This window comes from Budorcas taxicolor, chromosome 6 (genome assembly GCF_023091745.1).
Source record: "Budorcas taxicolor isolate Tak-1 chromosome 6, Takin1.1, whole genome shotgun sequence".
Classification (NCBI taxonomy): domain Eukaryota; kingdom Metazoa; phylum Chordata; class Mammalia; order Artiodactyla; family Bovidae; genus Budorcas; species Budorcas taxicolor.
Genome location: NC_068915.1, coordinates 36617393 through 36633110, shown reverse-complemented (window position 1 = coordinate 36633110; position 15718 = coordinate 36617393). Strand labels below are relative to the sequence as shown.

The window sequence follows — 15718 nt, the reverse complement described above, 5'->3', positions numbered from 1 at the left end:
GGTCCTCGTCAAAATAGGATTTAAGAAAATGGGATGGTCGCTATATACTGCCTGCCACTTCGGTTTCAAAAAGTGAATTACTCAGGGTGAGGTTTAACTGAGGCAGAATGCCACGCCATTGCTCCATCAGCAGCGCTGCCCCTTTCGTGCTCCCAAGTCATATCTCAATTCAAATCCTGGCGTCAGTACCGTGACAAGGTCCTTACGCCAAGCCTTAATTAAAAAAAAAAAAAAACAGGTTTAGTATGTTTTGAATGTGTACTTGAGTCACTAAGAGTGTCTATAACTCGTGCAGCCTAAAGGATACCTGCAGGCCTAACCTCCACTGACCGCCAGCTACTCACCTCACACAACTGCAATGTGCCTTTTCTCCCGTGTCACCGTTTCCTGGCCTCGTTAGCTTCAGAGGAGTGAATGGCTCCTGTATTTGCCTGTGATGGCCTCCTAGACTTTGGAGATATACTTACATGACTTTAAGTGCCTTTCTTTCTGCATCCCTTCAGCCCCCCTCCCATGGATTTGAAAGGCAGTTGAGCAGAGCACAAGCCCATTTTCCTCCTGACCATCATGGGCATGTCTTGCTTGTGCCCAGTTTCCTTCACCTTCTGGTGCCTCCCATGGAGACAGAACAACACATCTTAATCTTCAGTGGGCTTCTGAGGCGCTCAAGGGAGCAGCTTGATTCCTTTCTGAAGGGAAAGGTCAAACCCACGGGACGGTTCACTGTCAAAAAATTTGGAACACTCACAATTAAAAATATTTTATTTACGTTTATACAAAATACAGTCATGTACTTTAAAAATGTACATAACATTTCATTCAGTTTACATTTTAAAAAAGGAACAATGGTAGTTTCAAAGACTTTCTGCTTACATGTCATGTAAACATTGTTCTGGGCCCATGTTATTTACTAAAATTGTATCCACTCTTGGAGATTTTCATGATCATGTAGATGCTTTCAGATTGAGAGTCAGATCTGCCAAACAGATTTCTTGAGCTGCGCATGTGATCAGATTGGCTGGATTCCAGGCAAAATGAGATCCTCTAGAGACATAAGTGCAGTTTCATAGCAATATGAAGTTGTAGATATACACATTTCATTTTGATACATATCCGTGTGGACCTGTTAATTGACCCCAGTGTATCCACATACTTCTGTTATGAAGGATCATGGGGGAGGAGCATATATGCCTCCAAGGGCAGCGACCTCTACTCAGGAAAGTCGCTAATGCCCCAGCGCAGTGGCTGACATGTAGAACACCCATCTTTGGGGCTTGCCGACTCAGCCACCCTGTGAAGAAGTGCCAGGATGCACAAGTTCAGTACCTACAGATTTGAAAATATATTTAGCCTATGTTTTGACAAAAGGTACTCTTCAGTAGATTTTGAGGATCATGTGGGGAAAAAAATATAAAGGAAAGGAATTAATCAAAGGAAAAGAAAGCACATTCTGGCTTCTGCTAAACCCATGGGTTTCTTTTGTCCCACCCTATTGGTTTAACCAAATGGATACTATGAAAGAATATCACAGAGGTGTTAGTCTTGGTGCAGAAACCACCTCTCTTCTTCTCAAAAGAAAAATTCTCGGGAAGCAATATGTCAAGAATACTTGTCTTGAGATCAAAGCCAATTTAGACTACAATCAGATTTTCACAAAGCAGTTAAGCGTTTATGGCATTCAGCTATAAATATACCACCAAAGGTAATAAAGTGTAAACGCTTAAAAAATATACCCTTAGGAGAGATGGTATCTTCATAATCAGGTTAAGAGCTCTTAAAAAATTAATCAACAAACTTTAAATTTTGATCTTCCTTGTAAACCTATGATCAGTTCAGGAAAGAGGGTCCAATTATGTCTACTGAGAACTAGGCAGCTCCTGAAAGAACAAACCTAATTGGCACTACAGCTGCCCTTCGATTCTGATGATAGACCTTAATCGTCACCTTAAGAGGAATTCTAAGCTCAACCACATTAATAGATGCCCAGCCCTCAGGGGGCTCCAAGGTGGCTGGCCACAGCCCGTGTTTATGGCACAAGCACAGCCCTGAAGCATTTGTCCTGGGCTAGAAATGCCACGCCTGGGAGCAGGCACACCCTGCCTCAGGCTCTTCTGCCACACGCAAGTGTTGCGTCAGGAAGAGACAAAACACAGATCACACTGATGTGACAAACAGAGGCACTGCTCATCCCTGCCTTGCCACTGAATAATAATTACTGGACTTCAAACGGGCAACCAAAGCAAAGAAATCTAATTACTAGCTCATAATGAATTACAGCTAATAAGTTAAAAAAAAAAAAATTCTCCAGTTTGAAATGTGATTTGGTCTTTCAGGGAAATGTGACCTGAATCAGAGATTAGTGAGATGGTGCAGACTTTCTTGTACTGGCATGAGACAAACTCTGCCGGTTATGAAACACTTCACAGCAGGCCATTATCCTAAACCTTGCACATACCTGTCTAAAAAGTAAGATCAACCTCAATGCTTCAAAGATGAAATGCAGTAATGATACCATAGCCCACGTAAACATCTGTCTCAAGGTTTACGCCAGACTAAAACACAATAAAAGCAAATGCTTGGAAAATTATAAGTCTCTGCTATCTCTAATTCTTACAATCGTACTATCAAGTTTATTCACGCTTTATTTTTACTTATCATTGTTATTAAATAACCCTTGACATTTATTTTGTTGGCATGTGTTAATAAATACACATATGCATTCCCGAGAGAGCAAAGGGAAAACTGCAGTCCAGTGTACTCTGTATGAAGCCAATTAAGACACTGCCTCAAGGGCCTTGAGACTCCAGGCTGCAGAAACGGTTGCTGTGGAAACAAATTTGCCCCAGCATTTCTGGCAGAGCCAGAACCTACTGAGTAACGTGTCCAGATAGAATCTAGTAAAAACAGGACTCCCCTCCCGTAATTTGGGCACCATTCTAGGAAGTGTATTATAAACTACAAAGGAAAAGACGACATTGCATACACAATTTATTTTACTTTAACTTGGTGTCTACTTTTATTCAATCATACAAATTTCAAAGGGGATTCCTGAATAAATCTTTTACTTAATTTACCTTTGGCAGAAACAACAGATTGCAAAACATTTAGTAACTTCTCATTTATATAGCCTTTTCTCTTTGAAAGTTTTGTAGCATATTAGTATTTTCAAAACAATACTTAGACAGATGTGCTTTGAAAGTTAACTGGTAATGATGTGATTTATATTATAGCTTATTTGAGAGAGTAATTACTTAAAAAGGACAAACTAGACATGTACTTCTTTTAAAAAATACAATTTTTGGTCATGTGAATGATTCATGTTCAGATTTCAAAAATAGAAAACATCCTAAAGTGCATCATTTCATTTATAATATAACTCCTTGAAATCATAGCAATCTGCAACGTAAACAGTAGAGCAGAGAATACCAAACTAACTATATTGTAGGATTATGTACCGTCTTTAAGTGTGTGGATTAAACCAGGGTGCTTTCAACATACAGCTCGTGCTTCTAGATGATTAAAGAGCAAACTTAAAGCTATCTTCCCCCTACTCCTAACTTGAACAATTTTTAACCAACAGAGAGCCACTACCTCAAATGGAAAATGCTGCTACAAACCTAATCTGACCAGTTTCTCAAGAACCCACCTTGGAAAGTGACAACTGATCAGGAAGACTTTTCTCCATTGTTATTATTATTAAAGAAAACAAAATGGTACCCTCTGCTGTCTTGTTCACCCTGCACCATAATCTTCAAAAGGCAGAGCCTGCTCAAACACCTTCTCTTGGCAACCAGTGGCTGGTGGGCAGATACTGGTGCTCAACCTCCCAGAGCACAGAGGTGGGCTAGGATATACAGGCAGAACTCATTTTCCTTAGTGCAGACACAGAAGGTCAAAAAGTACTAACCAATCACCAGATAACATCAGCATACTGAGGTGATGGATGATTTGGTGTCTTAAATTCCCTGGTCCCTCCAAAATGTCTAATACAGATAGCTCTGCGACACTGTCTTTGAAGAAACTATCATTGTAACTGGCCACACACCATTATTTTCTCTTTATACAGGATCTTGAAAACGTGTGATTTAGGTTCTGCCTTGGGCTGTGCTCTGAGGGCTGCACTTATCCTTCAGTTAGAAAAGATTTTTAGTGCAGGTTTACTTAAAAAAAAAAATTAAACTCTGGTAAGTACACAGAAGGCTTAAAATACAGGCTCTTTCTCTCTCATGATCCCCTACACTTAAGCCAGGAATCAAGCAAGACACTTTTGTCTAGCTAGAGCCAAAACCAAACCAAACAGACTGTTGGCCTTCCTCCTGCTTAAGTGTTTGATGATAAATTCTGAAGCTGATAAGTATAGTCAACGTTCAGGAAAGAATTCTCTTCACTGCTGCCTAACTGAAAAATCAGCACGGATATTAGCTACTTCTCTATCCCATCTGTCCTCTGCTGATGGTCCAGCCCCAGTCAGGGAGCAGTTCTCTATCATCTGAGGATGTCTTGAAGAAATACAACATCAGATAGAGGACTGCACTGCTATCCCAGGCAGGTGCAGCTTCCATCTACCCGAGAGCTGAAGGAGAAGCAATTCACACAAGTGGGGAGAGGCGTGGCTCCGTGGAAAGGTCACAAGAATGGCCGAGGCAGCAAACAGGGCTCTGATGCAGGCTCCCACTGGATGAGATCCACAGAGAACACGAATGTGCACAGCAAGTTTGCTCTCCAGAGGAAGTCCTGAGCTTGTTATTGTCACAGTTAGACAGAGAATGCTGTTTCTCAGTTATCCAAGGAAGAACAGTGTACATCCTCTGTAGATGAGTGCGTCTTCATGTAGTGATTCATCGCTGCCAGTGTCAGCAAGCTTCCACTGCAGTGTATGTGTGTGTCTGGGTGCACACGAGTGTGCAGAGATCTTGATTTTTCCCTTGCAAAATTTTGGCGTGGGGGTAGGTGGCCTCCTTCCACCTAGATGGTTTCTAAGCAGGCAATGGAAACGGGCTGACCCCCAGGGCCTGCAGGCAGGAGGGCGCAGGTCCAGCTCCAAGGCTGCCTTCCAGTTTCTGCCCAGCTGCTATTTACCAGGAGAGGTGGGGGGAGGGGGGACATTCCCTCTGCGTTCCCCCCACCCCTTTGCTCGGATGGGGCTGACTCCTCACATGGACTTGGAATCAGTGTCTCTCTTGCTGATGAGCACCTCCAAGAGCCTCAGTTTTGCCTTAATGTGCTTATACTCGGTGTATTCTTCGGCCATTGGAGTGCGGTCTTCCTTCTGGACATTTCTAATGGAAACAAAGAGAAAAGGGGCTAATGATCAGTGTCTTTCCTAGAGGATACTGTTTACTGGGTGAGTTATCATCATGTGGAAATTTGCAGTTTATCGCCCCACAGAAACAGCGTTGCCAAGCATCACTGGTGTCAAGACTGGAGCTGTGTTTAGACAAGCAGTGAAAGACAGTGTCCCCACATGGCACCATGCAACTGAGTTTTAGAGTTACTCTGGCATCTTGAAGAAAGACAGGATGGACTAAGAAACGTAGAAACTCCCTCTGTTATGGCTACATGTAAATTCACACTAAGAGTCTCCATATACTGAAAGCCTTTATTTATACTTAATGCTTTCTCATTTTTATATACTTCACCTAATGAACCATTCAATTTCTAATTAGTAATTGGTATACTCAAAAAAATAGTTAATACTCCTACTTATTATAAAAATCGGTCTTGGAATTCAGCAATTGGATCAGAGAATACTAATAAGCCTTTAAAGTTTACTGAGTAATTTTATATGTATACTTTTATATGCACAAGGACTATAATTGAGAGCTGATTACAGGGTGAGCATCTGTGATCTAATATTAATACAACCCGCAGGAGGACGTGAAGAAGTGCTGCTCTTCCCCACATCCTCAGCCACTGTGTGGTGCTGCCCTGCTTCTCATCTCACTTGGAAATGTACACGTCAAACATTCAAACACCAGGCTTCCTTTCCTTCTTATTCAAGAGCAAAAATGGGAAACGGGATAGCTTGGGGTTCATTAATTTTGCTCGGTGAACTGATTTTATTCCTGTTCTGCCTGCTCAAGGAAGGATCCTGGATGACTCCCAGAAGAGGGCAGGGAAGGGAAAGGGGGTGTGTGACCTCAACCCCAGACATGCCCTTTGAGAGGGTTCATTAGTGTCAGATATGAATCACACCCTGAAATCTGAAGTCCCTGATGGTTCTAAACTTGTATGATAGTTATTGATTCCCATCAATTCAATTTTTTTAAAACATGCGCAAGTTACATAATTATAGGATGTCTGTGCATAATGCGATTATAAATATATGGAAAAAAATAAAACAGACAAACCAAAAATACGTTTGGAAAGAAGACTGGAACGAAACAAATCAAAATGTTAATCCTTGGTTTGTCTTTGGTGTTAGAATATTATTTTGGGACTTCCCCAGTGGCTCAGTGGGTAAAGAATTTGCCTGCAACGCAGGAGACACAGGAGACATAGGTTTGATCCCTGGGTCGGGACGATCCCCTGGAGAAGAAAATGGCAACCCACTCCAGTGTTCTTGACTGGGAAATTCCATGGACAGAGAGGAGTTGCAAAGAGTGAAATTGCAAAAAATGACTGACCAATATGGCATGCATGCATGCATGATTATTTTGAATGTTATTTATTTTATCTACGTTTTTTAAAATATCCGACAATTCACGGAAAAAGAAAAGCAGATATTTAGGTATAAAAATTCATTGAAAAGTCGTTATAGGACAGATCCAAGTCAGAAATCCTAAAATAAATTTACACAATAATTGAAATCAACAGAAATATAGTAAATTTTAAATGTTAAAATTAATTTTTATGGTATTTTTATTTTCCAATTCTTTTGAGAATTATGAAAGGGGACTTAAAGAGAAACTGTATTTATACTGTTTAAATAATTTGGATTACAATAAAACATTTTAAAATGATAAACTCAGCTGCAGTGTAAGAGAAGGAAACCTATTCTCTGTTCTACCCTGTCTTCTGCTGTGACCCGAGTAACACATTCTGTGTGTGGTCACTTTTGCAAACACAGAAGACTATCCCGCAGCATAAGGCTCTATGACGACGATACCATTACATCTTAAAACTCACTGGTACCCTATCAATCAGGCCGCTTCCCGGTGTATTTCTCATGACTTGACAACATGGCTTTTAAAACGAGCTTAAAAAACAGCAAGATCTAAAGTTCCCCTTTTCCTTATTCCTCCTTCAAGTTTATTAAGGTTAAAAAAACAAAAACAGAAATCAAAACCAGTGCTGTCCACTAGAAACTTAGCTTTATGCTGCTCCTCTTAGATTAGAATTTCATGTGACAAGTTAGTTTTAGAGATGTCAGCTGAATCTGTATCAGTCTTGGATATTAGCCAAGGAGTGTTTCCTCCTGAAGGACCACACACACCTCACCATCTCACAGTAAAACTCGAAGGAGCCCTGGGCACACAGCCAAGGCCCAGGTTATAGGAAGCAGGGAGGGTGGTTCCCAGGTGGGAGGCTTTGCACAGACGTGACGGAGGAAAAAGAGGGCTGCACGTGAGGAGGAGGAGGGGAAGAAAGACACACGCACTGACCTTCCATTTTGCCTGAAAAAATTGTCTTCAAAATCACGAAGTTTCTTTCGAATTCTTTTCTTTTCTTCTCTCATTTCCTGAAGGTGTTCCAAGAGTTCTGGTCTAAGAGGGGCAGAAAAATTTCAAGAAAATTGAGTTAAATCTGAATTGTTATAAATAGAGTGATTGTGCAACTAGATAGGGGTGGTAGAGAATGGGAAAAGTGCATAGATGCAGGAGCTGTCGAGGGAGCTTTGGGTCACAGAAATGGATGCCAAAGCTTCTGCTACGTATAAATTCTTCAGGCTTGTGAAATCCCAGGACACTCTGTTATGTTTTGCTTTGAAAGAAAGAATGCCATCTGTACTCGGTGTGTATTAAATGGCGAGCTGTGACACACTGAAACAGGTCCCTTACAAGAGACCTTCCCCTTGTTTAAGCAAGATCTCAGATGCTCCCTCAGATAACATGGGATGAAGCTTCTAAAAACACTGAGCCAGGAGTTAAATAAACAAACGAACTCTGTTTCATCCATAGAGATACACCCTAGGCAAGTCATTTATGTTTTGCCGTTAAGTACAAAGGGTAAAATAGTATTTCAGAAAATTATTTTCATCATAACATTCTAATACACCACCAAAACAACATACATTGAAGCAGCATGGAGATTTGAAAGTCCGGTGTCCTGGCTGCATTTTGATGGTATTTTATCATCCATTGGGGAAATAAAACCATCAGCGTCATCTTCAAACTGGTCCAGAAAGCAACGTGCGCTGAAATCGGTTTTCAGGGTGACCATGAAGTCTGGCTTCGTGTAGTTATCGTCTTCTGAACCCTCCTCTTCTTCCTGGAGATACACAGCAACCCTAATAAAAATCTGGTGACTTTTTTAGGCCCTCTTTCATTACTAGTATCATTTCATAGTCATTTGATTATCCAGACCCCATACAGTTTCTTCTACATATCTATGTTTAGCAACACATATGCACATGATGGATATGCTATTGAATATCTATATGTACACAGAAATTAAGACAAACACTAAACACAGCTACTCAATGGGGGACAAAAAACTATAAAAAATTAGTATACAGTACAATTAACAGTTGTTAATTGTTAAGGCCGAGGGTAGGAAGGAAAAAAATCATCAGAATTTATACCCAAAATCAAATGAAGCAAACGAATCTAAAAATTCTCAGCATTGTGACAATACATACTAAAATTCACCAGCAGAAATCAGTGCTTTAGAGATTTCACTACTTATGTGTCTCAATTATTTTTATTAAGCTAGGAAGAATTTCAGAAATTCAACAATACATCCTTTCTATATAAAAGGTGAGGTTATGAAATATTTGTGGTTGCTTGATAAACAAAATTTTAGGAAACTTTTGAGAAGATCAAAACATTTACCTTTCCATTACTGGACTCATGAAACATTTCTTTTTCAAAGAATTTCTAAGGGCCACAGCTGTATTTTTCAGCATCCAAGACTCTTAAGAAAAATGTGATATTCTCTACCTTGATAAAAATGTGGTTAGAAAAATAATGAGGTCAAATGACAATATGTTGGTATCAATTTAAAGCTATGTGAGTCTAAGAAATGATGTCAGAGTCTGAAAGAAAGCTCTTAAAGGAAATAATTCACTGTCAAAATGTACAGTCAGACCAGAAAAGAATATCTTGAGAAATTAAATAAATTGGTTAGGCATTCAGCTACATGAACAACAGGATCATAACATCAGTTGTTAGGTAAACTGAGTGGCTTAAGGCCCATGCAGCCAATGGCTGTCAGGGGGAGCCACTGCTCATGGCAAAGTACACGATTCAAACTGTGCGTGGTGATTCTCTTATTATAGAGTTTGGTATGTTTACGGTGGTGCCTCTGAAATCATGTGAATGAATACACAAACAGGCAAAAGAAAAGGACTGTTACACAGCTACAGTGAAACTACTGTTATGAAGACAGGAAGGTAAAGCTGGCAAAAACTAGGTGGCCTTCCTAGATTCTTTCTGCTGTCACTTCGGATCTTCAGTCTCTTTTCTTGATCCATGGAAGTAAAAGCTTCATTATTAGTTTCTAAAAATTAAAATCGTTTTAAAATTTACAGGGTAAAAGTGGCTTTTCCATTAATAGCTGAAAAGTTTCTCTTTTTTTGTAAGGAAGTGGCAGGTCCCATTTACATCGTTTTTCTAACAGTTGAGATAATCATGTAGGGTACCTGGCCAGGTACACCTGCCACATGGACAGTGCCAGCCTCTTTCCCCTCCCTTCCCTGGCAGGAGAGGGAAACCGGGTGGGATCTGGCATCGTTCACTGCTGTCCCCGAACTTGGCCAATATCTGCCTGTATTATTAGGTGTTCAATAAATGCCTGTTGTTTCAGTAATTCAGCTTTAAAAGAGAAATACAAATTTCTATTGAGTACAGTGTGTGTGTGTGTGTTATGTGTGTGTGTGTGTGTGTGTTATGTGTGTTAGTCGCTCAGTCGTGTCTGACTCTTTGCGACTCTACAGACTGTAGCCTGCCAGGCTTCTCTGTCCATGGGATTCTCCAGGCACAAATACTAGAGTGGACTGACAGTCTCTTCTCCAGAGGAACTTCCCAACCCAGGGATCGAACCCTGGTCTCCTACACTGCTGGAGTCAGATAAGAAATGAAGTCAGGGGTCCAGGCTTTACCAATCAGATCCCAAGGTCTTGAGAGAGCTCAACAAAGGGAAACTACATCCTGCACAGAAGACAGAATCAATGTTTCCGGGGACAAAGCTACACAAAACCATTCTCAGTAAGCTGTGGAAAACACAGGGAAAAAGAAACAGCAAAACGGATCTTCAGATTAGAAGACCGCCAGGTTGCTGTGGATACTGAGTAGATTCTAGAAGGCATCAACATCTAGATAACGTATGAGCAACTGAAAAAGAATCAGTGATCAACAGTGACTAACACTGGTTTCTTGAATGCAAATCAGGAAAGCTAGCCGTTTTTCCTTCTTTGATAGGATTGGCAGGATATGTGGATTTCAGTAAAGAATGAGGGACAATGATTGTGAAAGGAAAGCTGCCTGTGAACATTTATGCAGAGTGCCACTGCAATGTTGATGTGAATCTGCAGGGAAGCCTTGAGGCAGGAGGCTTTACCCGACCCAGCCTTTTCAGTATTTATCAACCACTTGGATACGGCACCAAAGATAGTCACTAAATGTGTAGATGACACAGTGGGTAAGTGTGTTAGAATATAAAACCTAGATGTAATCTATTTCATAAGTCTGGGACAGAATGAAAACTAAGAAATTGGAAAACTTTAAGGTCCTATAATTAGACTACAAAATAAAAAATCTGGATGTATGGACACTAAGTAATCCTTGGAAAAGGAAGCTGGGCGTTACATAAATCAACACTGAGATGGGGCCACAGGCCATGGCTTTCAACTGGGAGCAGGTTTGCCCCCTATGGGACTTCTGGCAAAGTCTGGAGGCATTTTTGGTTGTTAGACTGGGGTGGAGGAGGCCAGACCCCCCCACAACCAAGAGTTATCTGGGACAAATGTTTACAGTACTGAGGTTGAGACATCCTGCCCTAGAAAGACTAAGATGAACTCATGCCATGCTGACAGTCACGTAGGCATGGACTTGGAGAACTGAGGAACCTTAGTCATCTAGATCAAGGTCAGGGTTGGTCCTTGGTCCACTGCCCTGCTAAACCACTAGAATACTATTCAGTTCTGGGTATCAGTTTTTAAGACGGATACAGATAGACTGGTGTGTGTGTGTGTAGAGAGCAGAGCCACAGGACTGTGGGAAGGTCTGGAGCCCATATCACATGAGCAAGAGTAAGAAGAACCTGGAGGAAGAGTGTTCACAGGGTGCTGGTGGGAGTGAGCAGGGCAGGTGGCTATAAATATGGAAGTGCTCACAAGGAAGAAGCTGTATGCTTAGTCCACATTGCTCTGGAGGGAAAACTAAGCCCCTAAGCAGAAAGTCATACAATTATAATTATTTTCATTAATTATGACATTTTACAGTTATTAAATGTATACATTCTAAAATTACATATTATATAATTACCATATTGTTTTTGATCATTTAAAAAATGGTAGTTATAAAATCTAATTAGTTTTTAGCTATTTCACACACAGCTGGTGTCTTCCCATAAGCATTTAAAACCAGGGACAGTTTTCAAACAGTTTAGATAAATCTTCTCTGCACATACAACCAACCAAATTCTAAAATGTATCAGAACTGCTGAGAATTAATACAATCCAAATTCATGCTGATAAACATGGCCAACTGGGACAAAATGAACTAAAGGACAACACTATTTTCAAGAGCAATGTAATCATTGCAAAATTATCTGAAATTTTGACCATCATGAGGGCCAGCAGAAGAGCCATGGCCAAAACACAGTTGTGTAAAAAATAAACCAAGCTAAGGATAAGATTAGGAAGGACATCCTCTTTTAAAAAGAGCTTGATTCATTTGTCTACCGTTTGTTTAATGAGGTAATTATTAAGTGTCATATTTTGGATGTGTTAAAGAACACATTTTTATCTAGGAACAGTTTAGCTCAAGCTTCTAAGAGAAATATGCTGGTTTTCACACACACAATCAGCCACATTTCTTCGATTATGGTGATATAATTCTTGTGTGAAACGATCAGCTAGACAAAATTTGTCTTATTTCACTAACATCAAGTCTTATTGTGAGAAAATGGCTCTAATTTTGAAGATACAATGGAGCAAATTTGCCTAAATTTCACATTTACAGAATTTTTTATAAACAAGTTCTGTTGAAAAGATATGGATAGGGAGCACAATCATTGTCTAACACCTTAAAGTGAGGGCTATGAGGTAGTTAAGACCCCTGAGAGGTAAAAAAAAAAAAAAAAAAAAGAACAAAGTAAAGAGAAGAGACGCCTTTGTAGCTTCTGGTTCCCTACCTCAAATACAGTGGAAGAACCAGGCAAGAAAATGGAGTGGTTCTCATGGGAACAAGGCCCCCACATTTTGAAATAATAATTTCTAAGTTCATTAAATAAATGACACCCCAGGATTGAGGCTGCCAAAGAAATATGACAAAAGTGAAACTCGTAAAACTCACTTCTCCTTGGAGTTTTACTCCCCCTTCTGACTTCACTGCTAAAAAACAATCACTGATTTAAAAAAAATCTTTGTCTTTTCATCTCTAGAGCCCTGTGTATGGCAGTCAGTGTGTTCAATTGTCTAGAAACAAAAATATGAGAAGTTGATTCTAGTCCAGGGCAGTTAGATCTCTACAACTCTCTGGACACAGAGGGTACCCCCATTCGAGCAAAAAGTAGCCACTGACGACAAGGTTTATCTGCATACAATCCTTGATTACTGCTGGGGAAAATATTAGAGCGTATGTTCTAGTCAACTGCTTGTCACAAGCCTACATTCACAGATCAAGAACAGATTATGAAATTATCACCAAGGATGAAATGTGCCAGGGGGGACGGCAAGAGGACGGAGGAGAGTGGGTAAAACTATACCCGCAAATCTGTCAAATAAAAGTAAGTTTTTTGTCTATAAAATCATTATTTTTTTTTATCACATGCTACATATATTGCCTCTGTTAATTTTGTGTTTTCTATAAACTCAGTAAATGAGATTTTTTTTTTTTAAAGAAAGTCATCCAATGAGTTATTTTGACTAAATTTCAGAGTACAGAAAATCCATTCCTCCAACGAGGGGAAATAAAACGAAAAACATTGTAAAACAAGACAGATCCCCACAAGCAAAGTAAAAAGCAAACAAACAGCAATACAAAACAGTGAGGGAATGAAATGAAGCAAAGGAGATCAGCTGGCCTAAAACATAAAGAGGACTGTTCGAAGTTGGTTAGAAGCAGCTACTGAGTTTTAGGGGAGGTTGCAGGAAGCCGTCACCAGGGGGCGCAATCACAGCGCCTTTCGGTCCCGGGAGGGGCGTGGGGGACACTGGTGCAGGTGTAGCAGGCGGTTAGCAGCTGGAGGTCTTCACCTTTATCTCCTTGAAGAAGGAAGCAGTTTCGCCCTCGATAATTGGCTGCAGCAAAGGGCTTCTCCGCTTGCTGGAGGGGGAACCCTGCGACAGGTGTTAATAGGCAGGTTACATGGCAGAAAACCAGAAACAAACCAAAGTTCTTGTCCAACTGGCTGCTTTACTTCAGAGCCTGCCCACCCACCCCACCAGCCACAGAGGCCACACAGAAGCAAGGATGGCACGCAAGCATGTTAACCAAACACACAGGAAAACTGCTGCCTCCTCCTTCCTTCCTCCTGGTCACAACTTCCAGAACAGCTAACGATAATGCAGGCTCATCAAGGGATGCAAAACGTTACAGACACAGGCTGTACATTCACCCTATTTCAGGCCACTAAGGCTCCTGACTGGAGAAGGAAAAGGGTTCCTTAAACTTAATCCTTTTGCTGGTTAGTTTACTGATATATTCTGCAGGAAATATCTAGAAAGGTAGCTTTCTCCAAACACACCTGACTGAGGTCCCTGAACCCTCCTCTGTTTGTCTGAACAAATACAATGTTAAAAGACATATAAGGACCACATCTTGGGCCTAGAAATAAACAAGAAGATATAAAGCAAGAATAGAAGAGCAGCCGCTAAAAAATATGCATTTCAGCAACAACATAAAAGCGAGGCCGTGTTTGCTGGCTAGAAAGTCTAAAGGCCAACAGAGGAAGCCCCCAGGGTCCCAGGAGATGAGCACACTGAAACCGAGGCAGAGGTCCCCCACTAGATGGACAGGGCACGACCACTACCCCTGCAGCTGGGCTGGCATCAGGGATGGGGCAAGCTGGCCAGTGCCCGAAAGGCTTTTTCCCAGAACTGAGAGCCAGGTGCTGCTCCCTACTCTTGACAAAATCCCAATTCAGAGGCCAAAAGCAGCGAAGTCCAAGGATGGCGGCCCTCCCTTTTCTTTGCCTCGCTCTTTCCTACATCTCCGAAAAGCAGCAGCTCCTTCTCTTGAGCTCCTTACAGAACCTCACCCTGGGTATGACTCTAGCAGGGCGGACCTCCGTCTTGGAGGCAGAGCGAAGGACACTAACCGAGGCCCCCAAGACCAGAGAGGCACTCTGTGTGGAGGGGCCCCTGGGGGAAGCACAGCCATTTCCCGGATGCTCTAAGGGAAGTATGGGGAAGCTGACCCAGCACGTGTCAGACGGGAGCATACAGCCAAAGCTTGTGTACCTAAGAGGGGAACAAACTGTCAGCTTCAGATTTGCTCATTTTTGGCAAACATCACCTCAGAAGACTTTGATAAATTTTTCATCCCTCAAGTTTAGGGGCCACTGATATTAATGGCAGGTTCAACTACGAAAGACTGTTATTTTGTGAGAAGGCAAGTTAGTGCCCTAATAATATAGCCAGGAAGTCAACAACCGCGCGTGGGGTACTCACAATGATGGGGATGGTGCTGGCTCGGGATAGGATCTGTTTGACCAGGCGGTACCTGTCGTACAGCGGCTTCATAACCTGACGTTCATTCTTGCTCACCTGAAAGCAAGAACAGGAGAGCTGAGAAACCTGCTCCCATTAGCCAGGCTGACCGAGCATGCTGTGGACTGAGAGAAGAACAAGAGATTCAACTGAAGACTCACCACTCTTGTAACATTTATTTAAACTGATACCATGAGTCAATGAAAATTTAAAATATCTACTTTGGCTGCAGATCACTTGAAATCACTCCCTCAGAAGTATTACTTTTCCTCAAAACTGTGATCCTTATTAATTATTAGTTTTCTATTTAAAATTCTGGAAGGTTCAGAGTTCCAGATGATTCACTATTTTCTAGGTCCTGGGAAGAAGAAAGCATGCATTAATATTTCTATTATACTACTCACCTTGCAGTTTTGTGACCATTTTTTAAAAATGTCTCTCTTCCCTATGGAACTGTGTTGTGTCTTTAGGGACAAATGCAAGCAAACAGGCTTTCAAGGAATATATGCTGATAGAATACGTGGATTCACTCATCTCTGTGTCCCTAACATCTGGCTCAGGGTCCAAAAATGTTTAAAGGACAGACTCTAATAGTGAGGAGAAATCAAGCCCAGCTCCCTGGCATAGTATTTGAAGCCCAATCACCTCCTCCCCATTATAACTCAAGCTCCGGAGGGAAACTAG

General features: G+C 41.2%; 1 protein-coding gene across 4 annotated transcripts in view; it reads right to left on the bottom strand.

The window, feature by feature from the left end:
• Nucleotides 1-2975: 2975 nt before the first annotated feature.
• Nucleotides 2976-15718, bottom strand: part of FAM13A (family with sequence similarity 13 member A) — a 313318-nt gene continuing 300575 nt past the window's right edge. For 3 of the 4 annotated variants that reach the window (XM_052641719.1, XM_052641720.1, XM_052641723.1), the window contains 5 exons: nucleotides 14996-15091; nucleotides 13580-13663; nucleotides 8234-8430; nucleotides 7605-7706; nucleotides 2976-5279 (listed from right to left, as the gene is read on the bottom strand). In XM_052641719.1, the coding sequence (XP_052497679.1) occupies nucleotides 5153-5279; nucleotides 7605-7706; nucleotides 8234-8430; nucleotides 13580-13663; nucleotides 14996-15091 (606 nt within the window). In that variant the 3' untranslated portion in view covers nucleotides 2976-5152. The remainder of the gene's footprint in view (nucleotides 5280-7604; nucleotides 7707-8233; nucleotides 8431-13579; nucleotides 13664-14995; nucleotides 15092-15718) is intronic. The other variant, XM_052641721.1, reaches the window with a different exon arrangement.